General features: G+C 37.1%; 1 protein-coding gene across 12 annotated transcripts in view; it reads right to left on the reverse strand.

Annotated features, from left to right (window-relative positions):
- KCNIP4 (potassium voltage-gated channel interacting protein 4) overlaps positions 1 to 23,895 on the reverse strand; it is a 401,922-nt gene that overhangs the window by 25,464 nt on the left and 352,563 nt on the right. For 9 of the 12 annotated variants that reach the window (XM_032108714.1, XM_032108710.1, XM_032108709.1 and 6 more), the window contains one exon: positions 18,611 to 18,735. In XM_032108714.1, the coding sequence (XP_031964605.1) occupies positions 18,611 to 18,735 (125 nt within the window). Of the gene's footprint in view, positions 1 to 18,610; positions 18,736 to 23,658; positions 23,761 to 23,895 lie in introns of all 12 variants that reach the window. The other 3 variants (XM_032108708.1, XM_032108707.1, XM_032108706.1) reach the window with 1 other exon arrangement.

A 23,895-nucleotide genomic window follows, 5' to 3' on the forward strand; every position in this document is an offset into this window, starting at 1 on the left:
TTACAATTTAAACAATTCACATGGGTTGCAATACCAAATTAATTTCTCCCACTAAGAAATACAATTAGTATTTTTGGACTAAACATCTAGCTTCATTCAGAAAAGAATTATATGTATTTGGTGTTTGATCAGTGCACATTGATTTGCATATAGCCTGTGTCAAGACATCAGTGGCTGCGTAGCAAAATTACTCAGCAAAAGTACCAGCAAACCATTAGCCAATTTTTTATCAGATAGAAGCATTTTGTTCATGTGGCTACAGTAATGCATTATATTGGCAAAATTTGTATTTGAAATGTGCAGTGGGTTCTTTAGGCTTATAGAAAAATTATCACAAGGGAACTCAGATGATCTGAAGATTCATTTGGTGAAGTATTTAAGCATTATATAAATTATCTGGAACAATCCTCCTCCAAAGCAAAACGTGTGTCAAAAGTGGTACATATAAGAAACTCAGGTACAAGCACTCTCCCTGGGGATGGAAAAGATAATGACTTTGGTGAAACATGTTTATCATGTTCTCATATGCCTTGGGAGAAGAGAAACAATAAAAACATAAATCTTGCTCTGAAAGGTGACACAGACACTGACATATTGGTATCAATATGACTTTTACCTTGAAGACTTTTGCCAGGACAAAGGCATTGACCAGGCGTTGTGCTGCAGCAGATGAGCTAAGCAGGTATCTGTCATACAGGTACAGAACTGGATCCAAACCCAACTAGTTCTATAAATCTTATCAACTGTCACTCTCAAGACCTAAAGATAGATCTCTGACCCTCAATAGCCTCTATATGTTTTTCCAGTTCACTTTGGATAACGTTTTGCTTCCCAATGTTGCTGTCCAGGCACCAGCTCTGTAGCCTTTTTGCAATCCGTAGGCTGATTGCACAAAGGAGGGTAAGTAGTTAAAAAAGCAGAAGGGTGAGGGTGGGAGAAAAAGTTCTCTCAAGCTCTATTTCACATAGTGCCTGTTTGGAAGAACAGGTCTATCAACTCCCCTTCAAATCCCCACATCTCAAAATCTTTTTCAGATCTTGATCTTTTCTTCCCTTCTTGAAGCTCCTTCCCAGATAACCTTTAATGAGGCTATCACCAAATAGTACCCCATATGTCAGACAGAACAGTCCAAGATCAGACCAAGAAGGCATCAGATAGATGCAAATTTCATGTCAGACAGATCCAAAATCCCAGCTCGCTTTTAAGAATTGCCACATTCTGTGAAAGGCATGAAAGAATTTATTTCCCAATACTCCTGCATTTTCACTCTGTCAGATCTTGTCCTGTGCTGTTTCTGTAGCATAACTCAGAGAAAGAATGCAGAGAGAGAAACTTTTCCCAGAAAAAAGGAGGTGTAATTCAAGATGGGCAGCATTAAGCAGTGTGATAACATCATGTTGTTTTGATAGCATACATGCTCATGGCTAACAGGAAAAGTCAGTGTTCCCTCAGCAACTGCAACACTCATGGGACATGAGAAAGGGGTGATCTTAAGTTGGCAAGCAGAAGCAGTGTTGGAAACATATTAATTGGACATTAAAGAAAACAATTGAAAGATTATATAAGTAAGCATGTATGCTTATAAGTTATATTTTTACTAGGTGTTTTATTTAATTGCAAATAAGTAATGGTACCAGATAATGTCCTCATGTGGACCTGCACATGCAAAATGTTAGGAGACATTTATACACTAAATAAATCTAAAAATCCCATGGCCTGTGGACACAGGAAGAAGAGAATTCAATGCCTGCTGCACCTCATTGCTCCAGGACCAATGCAGAAATTGGATTTTACAGTTTTACTATGCCTTGCAGCTTTGAAATTTTGCTAGTACCCAGATAATAATTTAGTCATGTCTGCAGACCACTGAATGTACTTCAAGCAGTGTAGAAAACAAAACCAGAATTTAATACGACACTAAACTTGTTTATATTTCATTTATACTTAATAATAACTGTTTATATTTTGTAAGTATGATGCTTCTGGCATTTTCACAGAATCACAGAATATACTGAGTTGGAAGAGACCCACAAGGATCATCAAACTCCTGGCCCTGCACAGCACAATCCCCAAGAGTCACACCATGTGCCTGAGAGCATTGTCCAAATGCTTCTTGAACTCTGCCAGGCTTGGTGCTGTGAGCACTTGGAAGGGAGCCTGTTGCAGTGCCCAACCACCCTCTGGGTCAAAAGCCTTTTCCTAATATCCGACCCAAAACCCCCTGACACAACTTCAGGCCATTCCCTTGGGTTCTGTCACTGTTCATCACAGAAAAGAGATCAGTGTCTGCACCTCCACTTCCCTTCACAAGTGAGTTGTAGACTGAAACAGGGATCCATGTAGTAGTGACATATTTGCTAAATCTCTCTCTCTCTCTCCCCTTTTCCCCCCACCCTCCTTCTTTCTCTCTTTACCCCACAGTTACTGTTAAATAAAATCCATACTACTGACTTTGGCACATTGTTCTTACTTGCACAGTAATTTAGACAGAGGCATCTCTTTTAATTGGATCTTAAGAGCCCAGGTGCCAGAAATCGGAGAAACTGGTCTCTAGAAGCAGTCACTGGGCATCTGAGCCCCATATCTAAGTCTGGCTGCTGGAGGGATCTGCACCTGTGTGTATATGTGTGTGTGCACATGTATGTATGTACGAAAGTATTTGCATTAGTGGACCTCCATCCTGCTCAGCCACAGAGGGGAGCAGGATGAGGCTGTTGGTGCTGCCTGTGTTTGTGTGACTGCTCTGTGCACCTGCCTGTGACCCGTGTGCTTGGCCGTGTGTACAGGCACACGTGATGTATCTATGTGCTCTGTGTGCATGTGCCTTCTGGAAATACACCTTCAGCCTCTGCTGGATGGATCTGGGGCATGGCAGCATCCTCTTCTCTCTCATGCTGTTGAATCTGATACTTCCCCCTAAGAAATGTAATTATTTCATTTCTTTTATTTAATAAATGTCTATAATTCAATACATTCATTCATCAGTACTGTAGCCATTTTACTTGGGAATACTTTTAGAATTAAAGATGTATTTACCAAATACCAACAGGGCTAAACTGAAACTTTGACCTACCTTAGAGCTGCATGCCGAGAATAAATAAGTTTGTAATTTATTGTAAATTAAAAACCAAATAAATTTGTAATTTTGTAACTCATTTCTCTGTAGTAAATACAAATAAACTTGTCCATGTTATATTCATCAGGAATATATTTCATTGCCTATTTATTTTGAAGCAAGTGTGAGTATGATTAATTTTCTGTCCTGAAAGTACTCTTGGAATACAGGGTTTACTTTCGATACTGGTTTATTTCAGTAAAAACACAGAACACATATCAGAAATTATCTTTGTGAAAAGGGGCTGGGTGGAATTTCTGGAGTTCTGGTCACACTACTGGCCATAGAAAAAACACCAAGAGCAGGGTAAATATCCTGCAGCTGCTAATAAAAGTGAACATATTCTAGCAGGACTTCAAAGTAGATTATGCAAACAAAATGAGGTTTCTGGGGGAGAGAAGGTTTTGAAGTCATTAAAGAGAAAACAAGTGTAGTATAAAGAATATCTCAAAAGATATGCTTAAAAGACACGCCATGCACTAGCCTGTGAAGCTGCCTCAGAAAACTAATTCAGAGAAAAACCTCTCTCTTGAAATATTTGAAATGTGGCTGAGCAAAGCACTAGATATTAAGAATAGAAAAAATAACCTGGGTTCAGACAGTTCAAAAGATCTTTTCTATCACTACAGATTTTCAGAAATCAGAAATCACAGACAACCATATTTATGCTCCTTTTCTTTTTTTTCCTTTTCTCTAAATACTTCTAAAAGAATAAATAACAGAAGATTATGTAGGGAGAAGAGAGCCGCTGCTTTCCTGCTGTAGATATCCCCAAGAGAGCAACAAATTCACAGAAGTAGAAATATAAGCATTATCCATTAGGTGTTGATAAAATTTCAAGGGGTTGCTTCAGCTATGAACTAAAAGGAAAAACCCATGTCTTTGCAATCTATTCTAGACAGGCATTTCTCTGATCAGCTTCTTTGAACTGGTGCCTTCTGGACTGCTGCATTGTCAGTATTTGGGCTTCTGCATTTAAACACCTCTTTTTGAAACTACCTGAATGAGAGATTCCTTTGTATAGATTTATCATTCAAGATGTCAGCACATCAAATGGGAGCTTTGAGAAAGTTTTTAGGAAACCAGTGCACGTATGAGATAATTGCAGTGACTACAGAAGAGATGCCAGCTTTGGCTCTTTTGATCAAGCAATTATATTATTCACCCAACTCTGTGTTCTCCTTGAGCTTTGCTGTTTGCCTACTGTAAAAGCCAGTTTGTCAAAGGGCTGGGAGGATGATTGGCAGGACAGCATCTCAAACTACTCACAAAGGATGACAATTTGTTTTATTCTATCTTTATGCCTATCATTTTGGGGTCTGCCCAGGCCTGTGCTATAATGGAACAAGTCCAGACCTTTCTTCTGCAAGGCTGTTGAAGGAGCTGCTGGTTCATTATCAAGAAACATGCAGAGAAAAGAAGAAGAGCAGAGGCTGCTGTAGAAGAGATGGGTAAAGGAAAATTTTGAATATGTGTGCACCGGGTGCCCAGTCAACAGTACTGGCCGCCAAACAGGCTCAAAGCCTTTCCTACTTTGTAGGAGAGTTGAGTGTCCCAGTATATTCACGTGTGTAAGACACGTGAAGATACTCAGAGAGGAGAAATTGTAAAAGCACAAAATACAAGGTGGTGTAGGGTTTTTAATTTTTATTTATTACACTACTGGAAATTAGTTTTTATGAAAAATTTAACTCCAAGGCCAGTATTAATATGCTTTTCATCTGTGAAATATTTTCCTCACTATGTGTAACAATATATATTATACACATGAATTTGTTTATAACAACCTATTTCTAGTGTGATAGATTTTCACTCATTTTCTCTAATAAATAACCTATGTTCAACTCAGTTATATTGAAAACCACTGGTGTTTTTAACTTCAATTTTCACTTCTATATTTTGTGTTATCAGGAAAGGGACAGCTATTAATTTAACCTCCTATCTATTGAAATTGAACTAGTTCTTAGTTTTCTTGGCTTTTTATTTGGTTTCTCGTGTTAGTTTTCTCGGGAGTGTGCTTTAAAAAAATCACTTTCAGAGCACCTATTCTTTATTGAAAAAAATTTGGTGTTCATTTTTAGAAATAACTTCATATGGTTATATATGCCATCATATAGAAAGATGTAACAAAAAAAGTGATGAACGATGAAATATGCGTAAACAAAATTATATCTCGGATCAGGTTTATTTACTTCAAGAGGGCCAAAAAATACTTCCCTAAGACAGTCTGCTATTGTTTTCATTTATTGCAGAATCAGTCCTTATAGATAAGAACACTAAAGAACATACTCTAGTCTTGCATTCTTGAATATAGTTGTGAGCCCAGAGAGCTAATAGTGATGGTGGGAAAGAAAAATTTTCTCCAGTCTTTATAGAAGCTATATGGGGTGAAAGACATACAGAGTAATACAAAAGGATGGTGCTTTTTCAGAAATGGTTAGGGATGGTTACCTCAGAAAATCTTCTGTCCCTACTCTTAAGTCTTCCTATGAATTTGCCTATTTGGTTACCAGTGTAAAGCTCAAGCTGTTTTATAAGACTCAAAATAAAGGAGACCCAAACAGAGTGCCCTAATTACTGGGAGTAAAGGGACAACTTTCCTTTCAATCTTTCCTCTCTGACTTAAAGTACAGTAAGATTACTTCAGCTAAAGACTCACAGGGGGAACACCTCAGGTTGTTGCATTTTCATGTCTGTCACAGGAGCTGTAAACTCATTTTATAGCTCAGTGACAACAGTCTACATTTCTAGGAACGTTGTGGCAGTCTTTATTTGACAGCATCAGTCTCCATTGACATCCATTGGTGAAATATGTGTAAAAACTCCTTCCAAGCTTTGTGTCATCAGGTAAAACACAGAACTTCTTGCTTTTACTTAGCCACCTGTAGAAGAGTTACAATAATATTTCCCTATGGCACAGCAAAGATGTACTACATTTTAAGTCTTCCACTGGAGGATACTCTAATGAACAAAAGCCTCTTCCCACCCCCTACTTGCTATGGCAGTTTCAGAGGAAAACAAGCAGAAATAAAGGAACTAGCTCACATCCAGCATGTGCAGCTTCACACAGTAAATAACAATCAACACTTTGGCCGCTTCCACAACTCAGCAGGCAAGGTGCCAGCAAATGCTTTTAATCAGTGCCATTCTTTGTTTAGCAATGCCCACTAACTAGTGCTAGTGAAATTTTTAGTTTCTTATTATTAGCACTGGCAGTAAAACAACAGTAAACAACACGACTAAAGATTTGAAATTAAAAGCTCTCCCAAAAGCTCGATACACCGAACTTCATGGATGAGTCCCTGGCATCTGAATGGTGCTTACTGCTTCTGTCCTTACTTGTCACTGCAGGAGGGCATTTACAATCCTGACTTGACAAATAGGCAGGAAATATAATTAAACTAAATGCAAGCAGAAGCTATACTTCAGCAGTGCAGCTTGTTGTAAACACTTTGGCAAACAAAAGGTGCTCATCCACTTGGGAAAAGCTGTGTTTAGGTGAGCACTGCTTTGGTGACTTGCCTTTCACACATTCCCACGTGAGTTCTTTTGATCAAGCCCCTTCAGATCAGCTGAAATCCTAGGTGAGAGGAGGAGGAATAGCTCCATATTAGCAAGTGCTGGTCCCTTGGGTGTACTCCATTAGACCCACTCAAGAGATTCTCTTGTGCAGCAAGAACAGTTCTCTTGCAGCATGGGGAACATTACCAGTCCCTAAAAGCTATATTTTAAGGTAGGTCAATTCCCTACTCTAAAACCATGGAGGCATTTATTTTGCTTTTCTTACATGAGGGAGATGGTGCTTTTGTTTATTCTAAAAGCTCAATGCATCCTTGAAGAGTCAGAGATTCAGTGAGGAAGAAGTTGTACCAACAACCTTCTGCTAAATGTTAGTGGACTTGTGCCATCTTTACATAGCCTTATCTGAAAATAGAAAAGCCTGAATTTAGAACAAGGTATTTATGAAGCAGACTCAGCATGTTGGGGGTGAAAAAATATTCTGTATCCTGTCTCAAATGCTGATATGATTTTTTTTTTGTGCTCATCAATCAACTGGTGTTGATTCTAAGTACTGACCTCAAACCAAATTTTTTATTTTAAAAATGAAGTAAGAACACTAAGTTTTGTGTTCCTGAGATGGATGTCTGAATGAAAGACAGTCAGGCTGAAAGTGTGTCCTAAGTCATGCTATAGCAGTACTTTTCAGAGTGGTTGTTCTTTGTTTCTTTCAAAGATGTGCAATGGTAAAGGCTGACAGGTCAATATTTGGTTAGTGCTAAATACAATGAAAAGACCAAGGAATTTCACTGCCTACAGCCTCCTGCCAGTTTTCAGAAATGGCAAAGAACAAAATTCAATGGAGACTGGTTTAGAACTGAAAATCAAACACTGTGCTCATTATTTATATTTTATATGGTAATACATTTACCCTTTAACAAAGGTTTTTGCTTTCCCCACTACTAACAACATTTTATCTCAGGAGAAGGGCCCCAGCAGTGCAAACAGAAGAACAAATGTGCTTACCTGCATAAATATTTATAAAACTGATCCTGACATTAGCATAAGTTGGAGCTGATTCACCAAGTACAGTGGGGAAAATCAGACACAATTGAGGCAGTGATGTGTATGAGGCTGCTGTGGGTGAGAGAGAGATGTGATCTGTGGGAAGAAATGCTTCTTCCCTGCCCACACAGTGAGGTCAATATGCCTCATCCTGGAGGATCTCTGGCACTCAATGTCTGACACAAGGTCCCCCCCGTGTATGAAAACCTCACTGTCACATCCGTGCTTGCCCAGTCCACCAGGACTGACATTTTTATTTTATTCTGTCGCCCAAAGGGCTCCCCAGAGTGCAGGTCCATGATAAGGAGAAAATACTTAGCCATAAGAGCTCTCCTGTTCATGGTGATCATGGAAGGGCCAGAGAGGGCTTTGCAGCCATACATCTAAATCCTTTTGAGAAGGAGGAGTGAACAGCTCCGTAAGATAGGGGAGGATGTACCATTACTGCTTACAAAAGAGATATTATTCCTATAACTCAGTAAAAGACATGAGAAAAGCATCAGAATGGAATTTGAAGTTTAGCAAGGAATATGAACTGATAAATCTTTTAGCACAGCAAAAAATTGAAATAAACATATAAATCTCCTTTAGACTGTTCTGAAACTTTCCTTTTCTCATATGTGGATACTTGTCACATTGCTTTTGGCAGCATATCTCAAATTTGTATCATAAGTCAAATCATTGGAACTGAATACTTAAATAAACCAGTATAAATGGTGCTTGATTTTTGCTGGCATATTTTCATGAAAACATGAACAGCATAGAGAAATAAAAAAGGAGAAGGCATTTCCCAGTTAAAACAGGTAACAAGAAGAATAAAAAGAGATAACTGGAGAATCAGATACATATAAAAAAGAGTCATCTATGAATCAGTTCAGGCCTAAAAAAGAGATTTCATTTCTCACAGTTGTATCATTCCTTATGGAGGTACATTGAGGCTGAAATTGCAGGACATAAAAACTTCTTGCATAGTCTGCTAAGTTTATGGCACATAAACTTTGCCTTTGTTCCATAACTGCAGATATTTGAGAACAGAATAAGAAATTAAGGCTGTTATAACTTAGGCTCTATTACAGGAGGTGGTACTATGCCTCTTTTTCAGTGAAGTAGACTATTGACTTGGTAGCCTGTGCATCAAAATTCAGTGCTTAATGCTGACATTTTAAGTCACGAGCAAAATCATAATCATGGTGTTGTTCTGATACTTGTAATTGCTCGAAGATAGTATGTCAGATACAAACACTGCTATATTCAGCCACTGAGAGTTCACTTTCGAAAGTTGTTCTTCTTTTTTGTGAGGCTACTGTGAAGCTGGTCACAGTGTCAGAGATGCATAAATGGAGTGTGTAAATAATTGTTAGAAATACATAAAGTGCACATAAAATGCTTTCTAGATCAGTGTTTTTTCAGGCAGGAGTTTACTGAGATCTCTATTTGACAGATACAGAGCTTGACCAATGAAGGGTAAAGCATCTCCCTCAAATACACTGCCCACAGAACACACATTTCACTTTTAACACCAAGGAATTCAGTGTTCATTTTTCTCTCCTCTAGGGATGAACTTTGCTATCTCCAGCTCCTGGGAAAGTTCAGTTTCCCACAGCCACCAGCCCCCCCACTGGTACTTCCCACTTTGTTCCCAGGACGTGTTTGAGGAGGCTTTGATCAATGGCTGAGAAGCAATCTCTCCGATAGCCAGGAACCCTCTGAAAGGTTTGGCTGTCAGACCAGAGACATTAAATTAGGCAGCTGTCAATGTGGAGCCCACGCAGGCTCTGAAGCACTGGTATAATGCTCTCAGGCAACCCAGAAGGCTTTTTAGTGTGATAGTTAAGGCCTTTAAAGGTGTGTGGCAGTTAATAAGCCTGCCAGAGAGCAAAAAAGGTTGGAGTCTTTAGACTTTTAGTTTCATGCTGTGTTTACTGAATCATGCTGTCTTCTGAGTTATTGGCTCCTATTTCTTCTCTGACACTCACCGTATCGAAGATCTTTTAAGAATATTTCACAACGGAATTCATTGGGTTGAATGAATTCCATTACTTGAAAGCTAATATGAGAATCATTCACATAATTGGAGGGAAGAGCAACTGCACAAATGTCCAGCTGATCTAAAGAATACAAGCTCTGTCAGACACTTTCACTCAAAGGTAAATGCAGGTTGACCCAAGACTTGTAATAAACTTCCCTGACATTGAAAGACTTGACCTTGAGACTTTGTCACTTGTGATTTGCTGTTTCATTTGAAGATTTACCAGTGTTTATTTTTAGCACAGATGTAGATCTAAAGACATTTGTAAACAGAAATTAATTCTGTTGAAAGAAAAGAATTTTTTCTGTTTCATTTATTTCTGACAAAACTTGCATGTTGCTAATTTTGTTCACATTGATCAAAAATTTAAAGTAGAAAAAAATATAAAGATCCAAAATAATTTGGAAATTCCTGGGATCCATGACAGAACCTTGAGTCCAGAACAAATAAGATTTATCTATCAAGTCCATAGGACCCAAATGGTTGAACTGCACGACTGTGAAGTTTCACCAGCAGGTTATTTCCTCTCCTCTCATTTTGCAGGCTTAGGATCCCCACCTGAAAATGTGTACGTCCACTTGCTGTTTCAGAATTGCAGGGAAACAGAGAGACCACTTAGTACAAGATTTAATACAGAATTACAACATTTTGTATAAAAATTCTTTGAAAGTAAGAAAATTGGTAGCAAGAAAGCCAGGTAGAGGGATTTTTGAATGCTGCTGTCTCAACTGATAAATATTATCACTGAACCTTTTTATGTTAAGCTGTGTGTTATAAAGTACAATGTTTATAGCAGTTACAGTTAATATGCATCTCACCTCAGGAAGAAAAGGGGACAGACAGAGAAAGGAGAATAAGAGGTGTCTCCTTACTAAATTTTTAACTTCCAACATCATCAGAGCTGCATTGCACCAAACATTATTTCTCTAGTGTTGGTGATTACCCAGAAACCAAAATCCAACAATTGCCCATAACTCAAATACCGGGCTCTGTACTGCTTAGTCCAGATGCTGCAAAAACATAACTGCAGTGAGCTGTAGCCAAAGACAACATTTGGCTGCTCGTATTCTAGTACATAAACATTTATATTCCAAACTGATGCACATAAAAGCTCATGTGGTAGAAAACAGCTCTACCAGCAGATGAGTTACACTGAGCATCTGGCTGGTAGAGCAGAAGGTCTGTACTGTGCTTCAAGTGTCAACCTGGCACTTGTGAGCCCCAGTGAGAGCACACCAGAGCACAGGACAGGGTACTGCCAATTCCAAATAGGAGGGGCTCACAAGCACACAGAGCAATACAATTCCACTAGAATTTAATATTGACTTTTTTTTTCTTTTTTTTTCTTTTTTTTTCTTCACAAAGACAATCTTTAGAGGCATTTGGTGCTCTGTGCTGCTATTAATACTGGGTACTTAAAATCACAGTCTTTTTGTATGTTTCTTAATTAGAGACTTGGCATCTACCTTTTTCAGAGATAATTCATGAGCAAGCAGACACTATTATGAAGACAGTCCTTGGTAAGCTAGATGACATTTTTTCCCTAGTGAACACGATGTGAAGTATCTCCGTGCAAGTCCTGAGATGAATAGAAGTATAGGGACTGAGTTCATTACTAACTTTCAGAAAGAAGATTTCAGTCTCTGCCAGTAACTGTGAGACTAATTGAAACAAGTATTGCTGCTGAACACATTACTATCTGTAAATTTGTGACAACTGACAACTATACTCTAGGTCTGTCAAAATGTACTTCCAAATTATTTTTACTTGATACATTTTTGAAATATTTCAAGTCTCTTTACTAACATTTGAAGGAAATACACGATGAATGTAGGCATTATTTATTGCTCAGTTTGCGAAAAGATTTTCACATAGCCTTGTTTGAAATATGGAAGAGTTCCCTCCAAGGCTGTAGTAAATGAATGCCAGGGCTTTTGTAAAATAATAACAAAATTTTTCATTGGCAAGGGCTGGTTATTTTAAAGTTTTTCTTCAGTCATCTAAAGTTGAGAAAACAATTGATCTCAAGCACAACAGGAAAACAAGAACTCAATTTAAAAAAGGAAGATTTGAGCTATGTGCATTATACATGTCTACTGAAACCCTAGAGAGAAAAAGAAGATTTACAGAAATCTGTCTATTGACTGCACAGAGGGAACTGTGAAAATCTTTTAACAAACTGAGCAGTAAATAATGCTTACATTCATTATCTGGCTTCTAGGTTTACTTGCTTGAACTTCATTATGCTGTTGTATATTGTTTAGTTTATTAAGACAAACAAGTCACAGGAGTTTTCTAACATGGGAGATGTTTATCTTCAGTTTGAATTACTACTATCTGATTTTCTAGCAAGATTCAGAACTACTTTTTTTTTTTTCTATTTTATTGGCATTTCTATGCCCCAAATTTAGCAGGTTTATATGCATGAGGCACCACCTGTTCAGCTGCCATCACTATGTCTATCTGAAAAGACAAGTTGTTGGTACTTCTTTGTTCGTACAGCCTCTTCATGTCCACAACACTGATGTTCAAGCACTGCTTTGTGCAGAGGGGTCAGCACCTCTGCAAAAGCTTTCAGCACAATGGGAATGTCTCGTGCACTGATGCCCAGCAGAGATCCCATTTGATATTCAGAGTCACAGAGGGATGTAGCTCAAATGGTTTTAGTATTGATTTATGTTAGCCAAGAAAACCAGGTAGGAACCTTTAACTGATCTATAGTTTTCTTCTAGGCCCTCTTTTGTTTGGTCAGAAATTCTGCATCTGGAAAGAACCTACTCTGGCTAAGACTGCATGCTGTGAAGCCCTAAGACTTGTACAGTCATCAGATCTCGAGGAAAAGCAACTGCACCGACTGCTGGTCAAATGAAAACTCTTCCTTGCTTGTACTAGGGCTCCACATGGGAGGGTGAAAATCATATTTAAGCTCTAAGCTACTTCACTTACAAGAACAAGCTTTGGAGGACTGATGTAAGGGGCAAAATACTCTTGCACCAGTGCCACTTCCACTCATGTTCAGTTTGGGGTTTTTCCTCTCTGTTCTGGTCTGTATTAATCTTGAATCTGCATTTACTCATTGCAATACTAACATACAGGTTCAGTATAGAATTGAATGGGATCACAATGAACTGAAGACATCCTCTTGTCTCTGGGAGACAGGTGACACTGCCAATTCAGAGAAAGCTGATCCAAGCTAAAATATTACTTCTTGTAGCATGAAAGCCTCTGTTTCATAATATACGTTCCAGAGATATAAACTAAGAGGATTATGTTGTCATTGTCCCCTGTCATGCTTTAGAACAGGTGGAAAAGGTCAAGTAAGAAAGCAAGAAAAATGGAATGGAGTTTCAAAATCTCTGTTTTGGATCATCACAGAGGTATTTTAACTCTTTGCGATGCCCATTTTTTAATCTCTTTTATAGTCAAACATCCCTTGTCAGTACAAGATTTCAGTTTGTACTAAATAATTTCTAATCAAGACATTGATTATCTTAGAAGATACATTTGAAAGACAAAAGTGAAAGACAGAACTGTACATCTCTATTTGCCATAGATCAGAGGCTGTGCAAATAGCATAGCCATAAAGATAAAAGCCATCCATGTGTAGGACACTAAGATACGTTTCTCATACCTTCTTTCTTACCAAGTCAGTTCCAATTGCAGTGAAAAAAACAACTGTATTTAGTTTCTAGAATATCATGCATACAAATACATCAGAAAAGTTAAATCTTACTGAAAACTTTAACTCTGGTACTCAAAATTACATTGAGGTGTTTCAGCTTTTGCACAAGTTAGTGCATATCCTGCAAAATGCATGGTATATACTCAAATTTCATCTTCATTATGGAACAAAAAATTGCAGTAGAAAAGTGTTTTATACAGTAAAAATTATTTGTATGCAGTGTACCAACTCAGTTCTGCTTTTCTAAATCTCAATTACTTTTATAAAATTTATAATTTTCCTTTTCCTTTTTAAAACTCGAATTACATGGGAAAATGTTCAAACACAAAACTAAAATGCTTTAGACAATCAATAAATGAGCTTTATCACCTCTAAAACTAGCTTCCATTAAACTTTCTGTGAGACTTAAAAATGCCACACACCATCAAATCATAACTGAAATATGAAAATTTCAGAATAAGTTATCATATTTTGACTTACGCACATAGATGGGTAGTGTGATGAGGGAACAGATCTTTGTGTTGTAACATTGTCAGATTTATTTTCTTACTATCATTCTTTGTCTCATTTGAAAAAGGGAAGTGTCTTAGAAATGCCATTTTCCCAATAAGTGTCAAAAGTATGGAGCTGCCTATTTAAAGCTCCAGTATATGTCCACAGACATTCTTATGCATGTATGACTTCAATTTATGTTTTTTCTCTGATATACAGCCAGGTAAGATAAATGTTCATGAAAAATCCTTTCAGTTTCTGGAAAAATCTAGCAGTTTCCCAACACAGGATTCTACAGAAATTTTTAAAGAATAATCAACCGAAATGAAAAGATTATTAACATTTAAATTTAGCAGAGGAGCATCTTTTGTGCAGCAAAAGCATTATCTAGGTATTTTTAAAATTGACGTTTTTAGAACTGGGAGAGATCTATCAATGGACAGAAGAGAAAGAAAGACCACATGTTGAGTCCATGCTTGATAGTCTGTACAATTTATTGTGAAGTACCACTTGTACTAGGACTGCCACAGAGCCATTGGTTTGAAAGGTTAATGACTACAGCAATCACAATTTCAATTTACAAGAAATGGAATGACAGGAAGCCAACTACAAATTGGAAACGTCCCACTGTGATGGCAGCTGAGCAACAATTCATCAACAGCACAGGAATACTGTAAAGCCAGAGTTCTGGGGACAACCTTTTGAGCCTGAGAAGGGCTTAGGACTTATATTAAGCTCATTTTTCAAGGATAGTATAGAAGCTTAAAAATGGCTAAATTACCTAATATAGACATCAGCTCTCCCATGATAATTTTCCTTATAATAGTTGTTAGGTCATCTGAAGGTGCTTATCCCACTTCCTTAGGTTTTCTTTAGTGTGTCCCCTCTTCCATTTTAAATGCTGACTTTGAGTTCTACCAAAACAACCATTGTCCCAAAAGTATTTCAATAGACTTTGAGCATTCCCTGCAATTATACTCTACCTCTTGCTTACTCAGAGCATCAGCTCTACTACAGTGTGATCTGAGACTTTCGAAAGTTTTCAGGTGTTTATGCACACACAAAGATGCTCTGTGAGACCCTGTGCTCCTTCTGCCTGAATTTTGCATGTAATTTGTGTACAGTGGAAAATCAAATGGATGATAATAAATTAACCTTGGTAATCATCAACACTACATAAATACAAGTGTATTTTGCTGCTTTCTCATCTGAAGTCAGTCAGAACTACATGTAAGCAATTTGACGTCATAAATAACAAAAAACTGGAGGTAAGCTGCAAAAAGTTCTGTTCATCCCTATCTCAGAACGGACATCCTAAAACTCGACAGGATTCAGGGAAATAAGCAGGCTGGAGTGAGATTCTACAGACAAAAGCTTTTCAATTAGTACTAATGTGCTGTAGGATGCTGCTAATTTCACCTAACAGGACCACAACATCAGCAGAACTACAGTAACTTAAGTTCATGCTTTAATTCATCTTGCTTTATATACTTAAATTATTGAAGAGAGAGTAAGACAGGCAAATATCAGGTGAAAACCATAAAGCACAGAGGTAGGATCTGCACAAGTTTTGATGGCGTCATGTTAAATATGTGTACCTGCGTGTTTCATTAAATCTCTTCAGTAGTTTCCTTTCTTAGTGGAATGATTAAACAGAATATCACAGATTCAGAGAATGGCTGGGGTTGGAAGGGGTCTCTGGAGATATCTGGTTCCACACTCCTGAGTATGCAGGCCTACCTGAAGCAGGATTGCCAGGGCCATGTCAGAGAAATAACTTTTGGATATCTTCAAGCAGGAAGGTGACACAAACCCAATGGGCAACCTGTGCTGGTGGTCAGTCACCCTCACAGTGAAAAGGGTTTTCTGATGTACAGAGGGAACATCCTGTGTTTCACTTTGTGCCTATTGCCTCTGGTCCTGGCACTGGGCACTACTGAAAAGAGCCTGGCTCCACCTTCTTTACACCCTCCCTTCAGATATTTAGAGATGCTGGTAAGATCCCTGCTGAGCTTTCTCTTCTCCAGACTGATCAGCCTCAGCTCTCCCAGCCTTTCCTCAGGGGAGAGATGCTCTACTCCCTTAGACATGTTTGTGACCCTTTGCTGGACTCTCTCCAGTATGTCAATATTTTTGTTTTACTGGAGAGCCCAGAACAGGCCACAGCACTTCAGATGTGGCCTCACCAGGGCTGAGTGAGGGAAGGGCTGGTGTGGCCTCCCAGTGCTGCCTCGACCTGCTGGAAATGCCTTGCCTAAAGTAGAACAGGGTACCATTTGCTGCCTTCGCCGCATAGACACATCTGCTGGCTCATGCCCAAAAAAGCAAAGTCAGTCTCCAGCTGGGTGGCACCCAGGAGATACTGGTACATGAAGCAGACACATGAAGCACACAGGCATGGAAATATTGTCAGGATAGCATTAAGCTGGATCAGAAAGAGAGAAGGCAGGTGGCCTGTGGCAGGCAGAAGAGGATGATGGAGCACTGTAAGGGCAAGACAGTCTGAGAGCAAATCATGGGAGGCACTGCAATGCCATTGTGGGTCAGTACCCACCAAAGCCAATCAAGCTGTATTTGATAAAAAATAGATATGTGACAGGAAAGGTGAACTAATCAGCATAGACATAGAGCTGAAGTAGACCTGTCCTACCAGTTCTCTGAAGTGATTAGAGAACTGTGATCTAGCACCATATTTTGCAGTAGAAATGGTTAATATGAAAAATAAAACAAACTCTAACTCAACCAAAAGTTTGAAATCATTCATTTCTGAAATCTAATTCTTGAGCTAAAGAATACTACTTTGAACTGATTTATCTTTATAATAGCCACTAGCCCTAGGCATGCTTTACAGCATTTTAGATCATAATTGATAATTTTGCAATGATATTATACAGAGAAACATTGAATTTCATGCTTATTAACTCTAAATAGTCAAAGATATGTTACACATGCACATCTTGAATTATCATGTACTGATAAAGAAATTAAACATATGGATAAAGATGTATTACCATGTCTTACCATCAACATTCCTTTGTATAGATATAAGTAGAACTTACATCTTGGAACAGAAAAGCATATGAAGAGCTGGAATTCCTCTTTCCAGAATATGCTAAAACAGGTATCAATTAAAACACTTCCTTATAACCTATTCTCTTTCTCCATACTTCATTTTATGCAAAGAAATATCAAGGCTCTTCCTTTCTGAGACTCTAAAATAATTATTCTTGGAGAAACAGACAGAAGGCTTATTTTATCCACTATACTTTGTACCTTTTTGCCTTAGATAATTAGGGACATTAGATCATGATTTCCAATGCCTGGAGAATACTGTCATTAGCAGGGGAATGTTCTCTGGAACCCTGAGGAAATGAAAAGCTTTTAAGAGCAATCACTGTTAATCACTAACATGCCAACATTACATACTTTCTAGAACTGAGGATGATACAGACAGGACACATTAAGTGACTCTGTTTCACTTGCATTGTAAGCTTTCCATAAAAATATATGTTTAAAACATCCCTTTGCATGTCTTGCTTTCTTTACAGAATGCAGGAGAGCTAAGAACTCTGCAAGATTTACACTTCTTGTACAAGCTATTGAAGATACCCTTTCTGATTCCATAATGGAGCATCATTGTGTTTTTATCAACATTATACTTTGTTATGCAGTTTCATCTGAGTAGCAAATGCCATGGACAAAAAGTCGGCCCTTTTCACCCAAGAAGGGTGAAAGAAAAACTAAATCACAAGGTGATAAATGCAATTAAATTCATCTTCAGCTTCAGCTTAGCAGGAGACATAGCATCTGCACAATTTTAATACTTACGTCTGGCACTATAGATTAACATTTAACACTGATGATTAAAAATTTACTATTATTAGTTTTTTAATATAATATTTCTTTAATATTTTCTATCCAATGTTAACTGCATGCAATATTCTACATATTTTTTAATCACATGAAAGATAGTAAAATAAATAGAGAAAAAGTCTATTTTTTAAGAGAACAGAGCTTAGTCCTATTTACTGACATGTTTTTGAGTCTTATTTTTTTGCTGTACTAACCATGCATGCCTCACAAGTCAAAGCCAAGTCCAGCACTACAGGGCAGCTGTACACACTGGAAAGGAGTCAGACTACACTGATGTACTGGGGTCCTCAGCTGGGATCCCTGCCGAGTAAAACATTGAACCTGCCACTACATCACACATTATCAGCAAAAAAATTCCCAGTAACTCCCAGTAAAGGGATCTAGGGGATATAAGAGGTCTAAGAAGTTTATAGATTTGTAGAACTAGTAAGCTGTTCACCAAATAAAAAAGCCATCTAGTGCAGTTGAAATCAATTACTTCTTTTGACAGCTCCTGTGAATACTAAAATCAAAATCTTTCCTCTTACTGACCAAATTCTTCAGGATGCTTCCATTATTGCATCCTTAGACAAACAACCCCAACAAAACTTTCAATTTGTCTTTGAACAAAGTCCTACTAAACTAAGTTATAATTATTCTCTTCTGCATGCTTTCTCTTTTGTCTGCATCTTTTGGTCATTAAATAGTTTAATGACTTTAGACCAATTGTTTCAGAGTGATTGTTTCCTCATCTGATCAGACATGCAGTATTTAGCTACTGAATCTCATGAGTTGCACTGCTAGTCACTCTTACACAGCTGAGATTGCAGTGGCATATCCTGTAAACAGATTGTAAATTTTAAAAGGAAGTGCTTACATTCTTGAAACCTCTATATAAGATCTGAAGTTCCTTCTTTGTGAATTTACTCTGTGCTTCCAGCAGTTCAAGAGCTTCAGGTCTATGTCGTACTGTGGCCATTTCCATTTCATCTTCTACAGTGTCTGCAGAATACAAGAGACAGAGAAGGAAAACTCAACAAGAAATACAGGAGGTAGAAATACTTAACACTTTCAGAAAGAAATAAAAGGAAGTAAGAAAAGAAAATGAAAAAGAAAAAGAAAAAAGAAAAGAAAAAAAGAAACAAGAAAAGAAAAGAAAAAGAAAAAAGGAAAGAAGAAAGAAAAGAAAAGAAAAGAAAAGAAAAGAAAAGAAAAGAAAAGAAAAGAAAAGAAAAGAAAAGAAAAGAAAAGAAAAGAAAAGAAAAGAAAAGGAGAGAAAGAGAAGAGAAAAAAGAAAGAGGAAGAGAGAACAAGCAAGAAAGCAAGCGAGAAAGCAAAAGAAAGCAAAAGCAAGCAAGCAAGAGAGAAAGCAAGAAAGAAAGCAAGAAAGAAAGAAAGAGAGAAAGAAATCAAGAAAGAACGAAAGAAAGAAAGAAAGAAAACATTCTCTTAAAGACTTTTTTTTGCCGCTTTAATGACAAATGATGAGTCCATTTTGAGCTCATAGGAAAAGAGTGTCTATCATCTGCTTCTGGGGCTGCAAACAATCGTGAACAGCAGAGATGATCCAGTAGCCTGCATATTATCTCATGAGTACTAATAGCAATAAACTGGACAGCCAACATCCTGCAAGGGCAGGCATGATACATTCAGTATGACTTTCCTGTTTCTACAACTCCTTGACAAAAGGAAACAATCTAATATAACTTTAGCGACTCCAGAAAACTGAACATTTTCCTTCAGTTAGTTAATGGATGTGAATTCACCATATCAGACTGGGGTTTTTATTGTGAAGTTGTCCTTTGGAAGGCATATGAAATTGATATTGAGCACTCAGGAGCAGATCTTACTTTGAGTATCGTGTAACTGACACTTTGGGGCAAATATTATTGAGGGTGAGCAGCCTAAGTGGGGAACATGATAGTTTTAGTGACCTCTTCTTTAGGTGAGTAAGAATGCACATATACACATTCAAGGTTTACAGTTGTGTGTAGCCCTAAACCAGTGAGAATTAGCAATGCATTTTTTCCTAGGTACAGTTTTAAATGTGGAAGTTCAATAAAACAGGTGAAGGAACTTACAATATGTATTCATATATAGGGCGCCAGTCACTTCTGACCAAAAATTACGAATATGTGTGTCCATTTCTAAGTACTGCCAGCATAAAACATAACTTACGTAGTAGTCCAGACTAATTTAATGAAATCACTGCCTTATTCCAACTTAAGAAATATACCAACTATAGAAATATAACAATACAACATGCCTAATTGTCACTTCTACAATGCTGAAGATACATATTTTATTTCATTAGACTCTGGGACTCTTTTTTCTTAGAATAAACTTTTATTTGGTTCAATATCCATAAGAGCAGAGAGTTAGAATACTCAAAGTAGTATTATGCCTACAGTTTCACATATTTTTTGTTCTGCTACAATGCAGTAATAATAGCTTTCAGCTGCTTGGGAGAAATTTGGCAAGAGAAGATACAGTTCTACTAAACAAAAAATGAGCAACCTTTAAAGAGATATTTAATAATATATAAACATTTTGAAAAATATTCACAAAATTTAGGGCTTTGTCCTTCTTCCTGTAAAAGATATGTTGCTGTTAGCACTCATCTCAGGATGATGATCTCAGTGTGATCCAGATGATTTTTTTTTTGTTAACTGCAAGTCAGCACCAGGTACTTAGATTAAATTGGCAAAAAAAATCAACCTGAGAATAAATATTGTTGAAAGCTCACTTGTATTTTATATTCAAATTGTTACATGGGATTTAAATGGGCTTTAGTTTAGACAGAAAAGGACTTAACTTGAAACGAGTTCTCTAAGCACCCATTTGTAAAACATCTGGCTACCTAGAGAGACATCTACAAGCTTTTCTAGAAGCTAAATGAATACACATAATAAATGTGAGGCTAGAGATAAAGGTCAGACAATGGGATACTGAGCACAATATTTGGTATATCCTTAGCAGTAAACATTTTTATTGTGTTTAAATGATTCAGTGAGAATGTAGAAGACTGCAATGGGCTGATGATGTTAATGAAAAGGTTCAGTACCACATTCTTCACATTCAACTTCTCTAGTCTCCTATAGATATAAATAATAAAAATATAAGAATATAAGAATGTAACAACTGTGATGATTAAAATGCTATACCATTCATGAGTCATTTGCAGTTTTTAAATTTTTTTCTTCACACTTCTAGCTACCAGGCTGGAAAAAAAAAATCTATACTTTAAAATATGCAGGGAAAATGTGTAAAAATTTATCTATTTCAAAACACTTATGATTTCTATGGCATTAGTTATTTCAGTTCTTTGGTTTCTTCAGCCTAGAAAAGTTAGGAGTACTTTTTTTTTCATAAAAATGAAATTTCATGTCAACTGAAAACCAGAAACAAGTTCACAATCCCTCATTAATATACTAAACAAAATATCCTTACTGATTTCACTAATGAGTGGGTTTCTTATAGATAAATAGTAAAGAGAGTTTTTAATGTGAATGTCATAGGAGATATGCTGTGAAACTTTCATTATTCATTAAAGAACTAAATGGTAAAAACATTGCAAAAAGCAAATGACACTGTAAACAGTGGCAGCTGGAGAAACATGCCCAAAGCTAGGGCTCAGTTCGTATCTTTAAAAATTGTGCACATGCATTTCCCTGCACAAACTCCAAATTATAGCCTCCCTAACCATTTAATAACTATTTAGCATGTTTTTCTTTTTCAAAACCATTCTTGAGTGTAGTCCTATCCTAGTGTGCTAGTACATGCACGTATCTAGGGAATGATGGTTTTAAATTTAGAGTTACTAGACTAGAGCACACAAATAAGAAAAGTGTACTTTTACATGTTTTTTTCAATGGGAATGCTGAAATATGTTCAATACAAAAGCTGAAACAAGATTTTATGTGTTTAAATAACCTTTGTCAGCACATATTGATAGAAGTGTAGAAGTGCAAATTCAGCCTATGTATATTTCAATAAGCTACTTGTTTTAAAAATATTTCCCTGATAATTTCTAAGGAATTCACATCATGTGATTGTTATTGCAAGTAGAGCTGTTTTTATTCCTAGGACACTATAATGTTGCTTCTTTCATGCTATCAGAAATGAAATAGCACATGATGTCAAAATGGAATAATAACAATGTGTATCTACAATGGTAGTTTTATTTAACATTTTAGCTTAATATAACATTCTTACTTAACATAGCACTTCATTATTGAGGAGATTACAGAGAAAATTATTGAGTGCACTTTTTTTACCACTTGGTTGTCAAATAGGAAGTATTTAATACTAGTTTTAGTTCAACCTCTTTTCTGGTTTAGAGAATACTTTCAGCAAGAAAACATAAGTTTGACATGATCAAGGTTTCTGAGACTGACTAAATATATTTGGTTACCTGTGCAGACAAAGAGCTTTAATAGAAATATGCAAGGAATAAGGATGTGTCACTCTCTCACCAACTTCAAACAAACAGATCAAACTTCTATTAATTCTGTTCTATTTTCTTTATCTATTCCATGCCCCTGGGAATGTTAAGATTGGATGGGACTTTGAGCAACCTGGTCTAGTGCGGGAGGACTGGACTAGATGATTTTAAAGGTCTCTCTTCCAACTCAAGCAAACCTGTGATTCTCTGATTCCTTTTATTGTCTAGGGCTATATTGATCAGGTCATGCAGCTGAAAGCAACTTCTCCAGAAGGAATTATTATCAAGTGCCACAACAGTAACTGAGGTTTTTAAGGTAATCTATTTTCAATTAAAATATATCAGCTGAAGATACCATGAAAAAAATAAATCAGTGTACATCCAGAAATTTAGCCCTTTTCATCTTAGAGATCTCAAATGCTTAAAAAGGAAAGCAAGTACCAGAGTTTTCACTACAGAGGAGCATATGAAAGACAGTGAAGGGGGATAGCAAAAAGAAAGCCCAGATCTATATCTGTGAAGTCTGGACATTTAGTAGGGGCTTGCATTTCTAGCCAAGTTGCCTTTGGTTGTCCTGGATTCACTAGACATGGGAAACTGCTCTTGCAGGCTTTTTTTACCTGAGATTGATTGATATGCTTTATCAGAAGAGTATACAGGAAGCACATGGACCATTCAGCTTCTGGTTTTAGGTGCTCATATTAGTGCCTAGAATTAAATCAAATTAATCTAGATTGAATTGGGTTCAGAGAGATATTTTAAAATCTGCTATAGGAGCCTATTTATATAGGAAGACATTATAGTGTTATTACTATAATTTATCTAGGTATAGATATGTATCTATGTATTGATCTCTCACTCACTCCCTCTGTCCCTCTATATTTATCTGTTACCCACCCTAGAGATATTTTATTTCCTGACAGCATATCAAGACATTCAGTATAATTCAGTGTGCTTTTCCTGTATATCCACATTCACATACTTTCTTTTCAATCTCATTAATGTTATTTTTCTCTCAGACAGCAAATTTAAGTCCTGTTCCCTAAATAGTTTGAAGTTATATGTTCAAAACCTGCAGGGCCAATCCTTTCCTCCCAGACCAGTTATGCTGGTACTCCCTGTGTATTGGATAGGAAGCACATGTAGACGTGTGCATAAAAATGCAAAAAAGTTACCACTTTTCAAATACATGGAGAGCAAGTATCAAATTTAACCAAGGAATCACTTCTCAACTAACTTTCAGATCCTAAGTGCCAACCCAGCAGCTCCTGTATGGCAGACTGTGGTGCTGGTATCTTGCCATCGCACTCTGCATAGACAAATCTGTTCATCACTAGGTTTTAAACCTCGATAGACCTTATGATTACTTCAGCAGATATCTTGCCTCTCAAATGAGCAGTTAATGAAAGCATAACTTTTAATGCATGCAAACCTAAAAAAAAAAAAAAAATCAAATGAAAAAAATGAAAAATAAAACTTGCTTTGAGTAACAGGAGATGTCGTTTTGGCAGCCGAGCAGGGCAAGAGCTTCATAAGTCGCTCTTTAATGCTGCGTTTGGTACTGTTCTGAGCGTAGAGGAAACCTAAAAAATATATTATCAGGACTGTTAACATAGGCTTGAGAACAATTTCTGTACATGCTGCAGAGTTCATCGTTATAGCAGAATCCTCATGGGAAAAGGCCAAACAGATGGCAGCCATTATGAATCACAAAGGAC

The sequence above is a fragment of the Corvus moneduloides genome, chromosome 5, assembly GCF_009650955.1.
Source record: "Corvus moneduloides isolate bCorMon1 chromosome 5, bCorMon1.pri, whole genome shotgun sequence".
NCBI classification, from domain to species: Eukaryota; Metazoa; Chordata; class Aves; order Passeriformes; family Corvidae; genus Corvus; species Corvus moneduloides.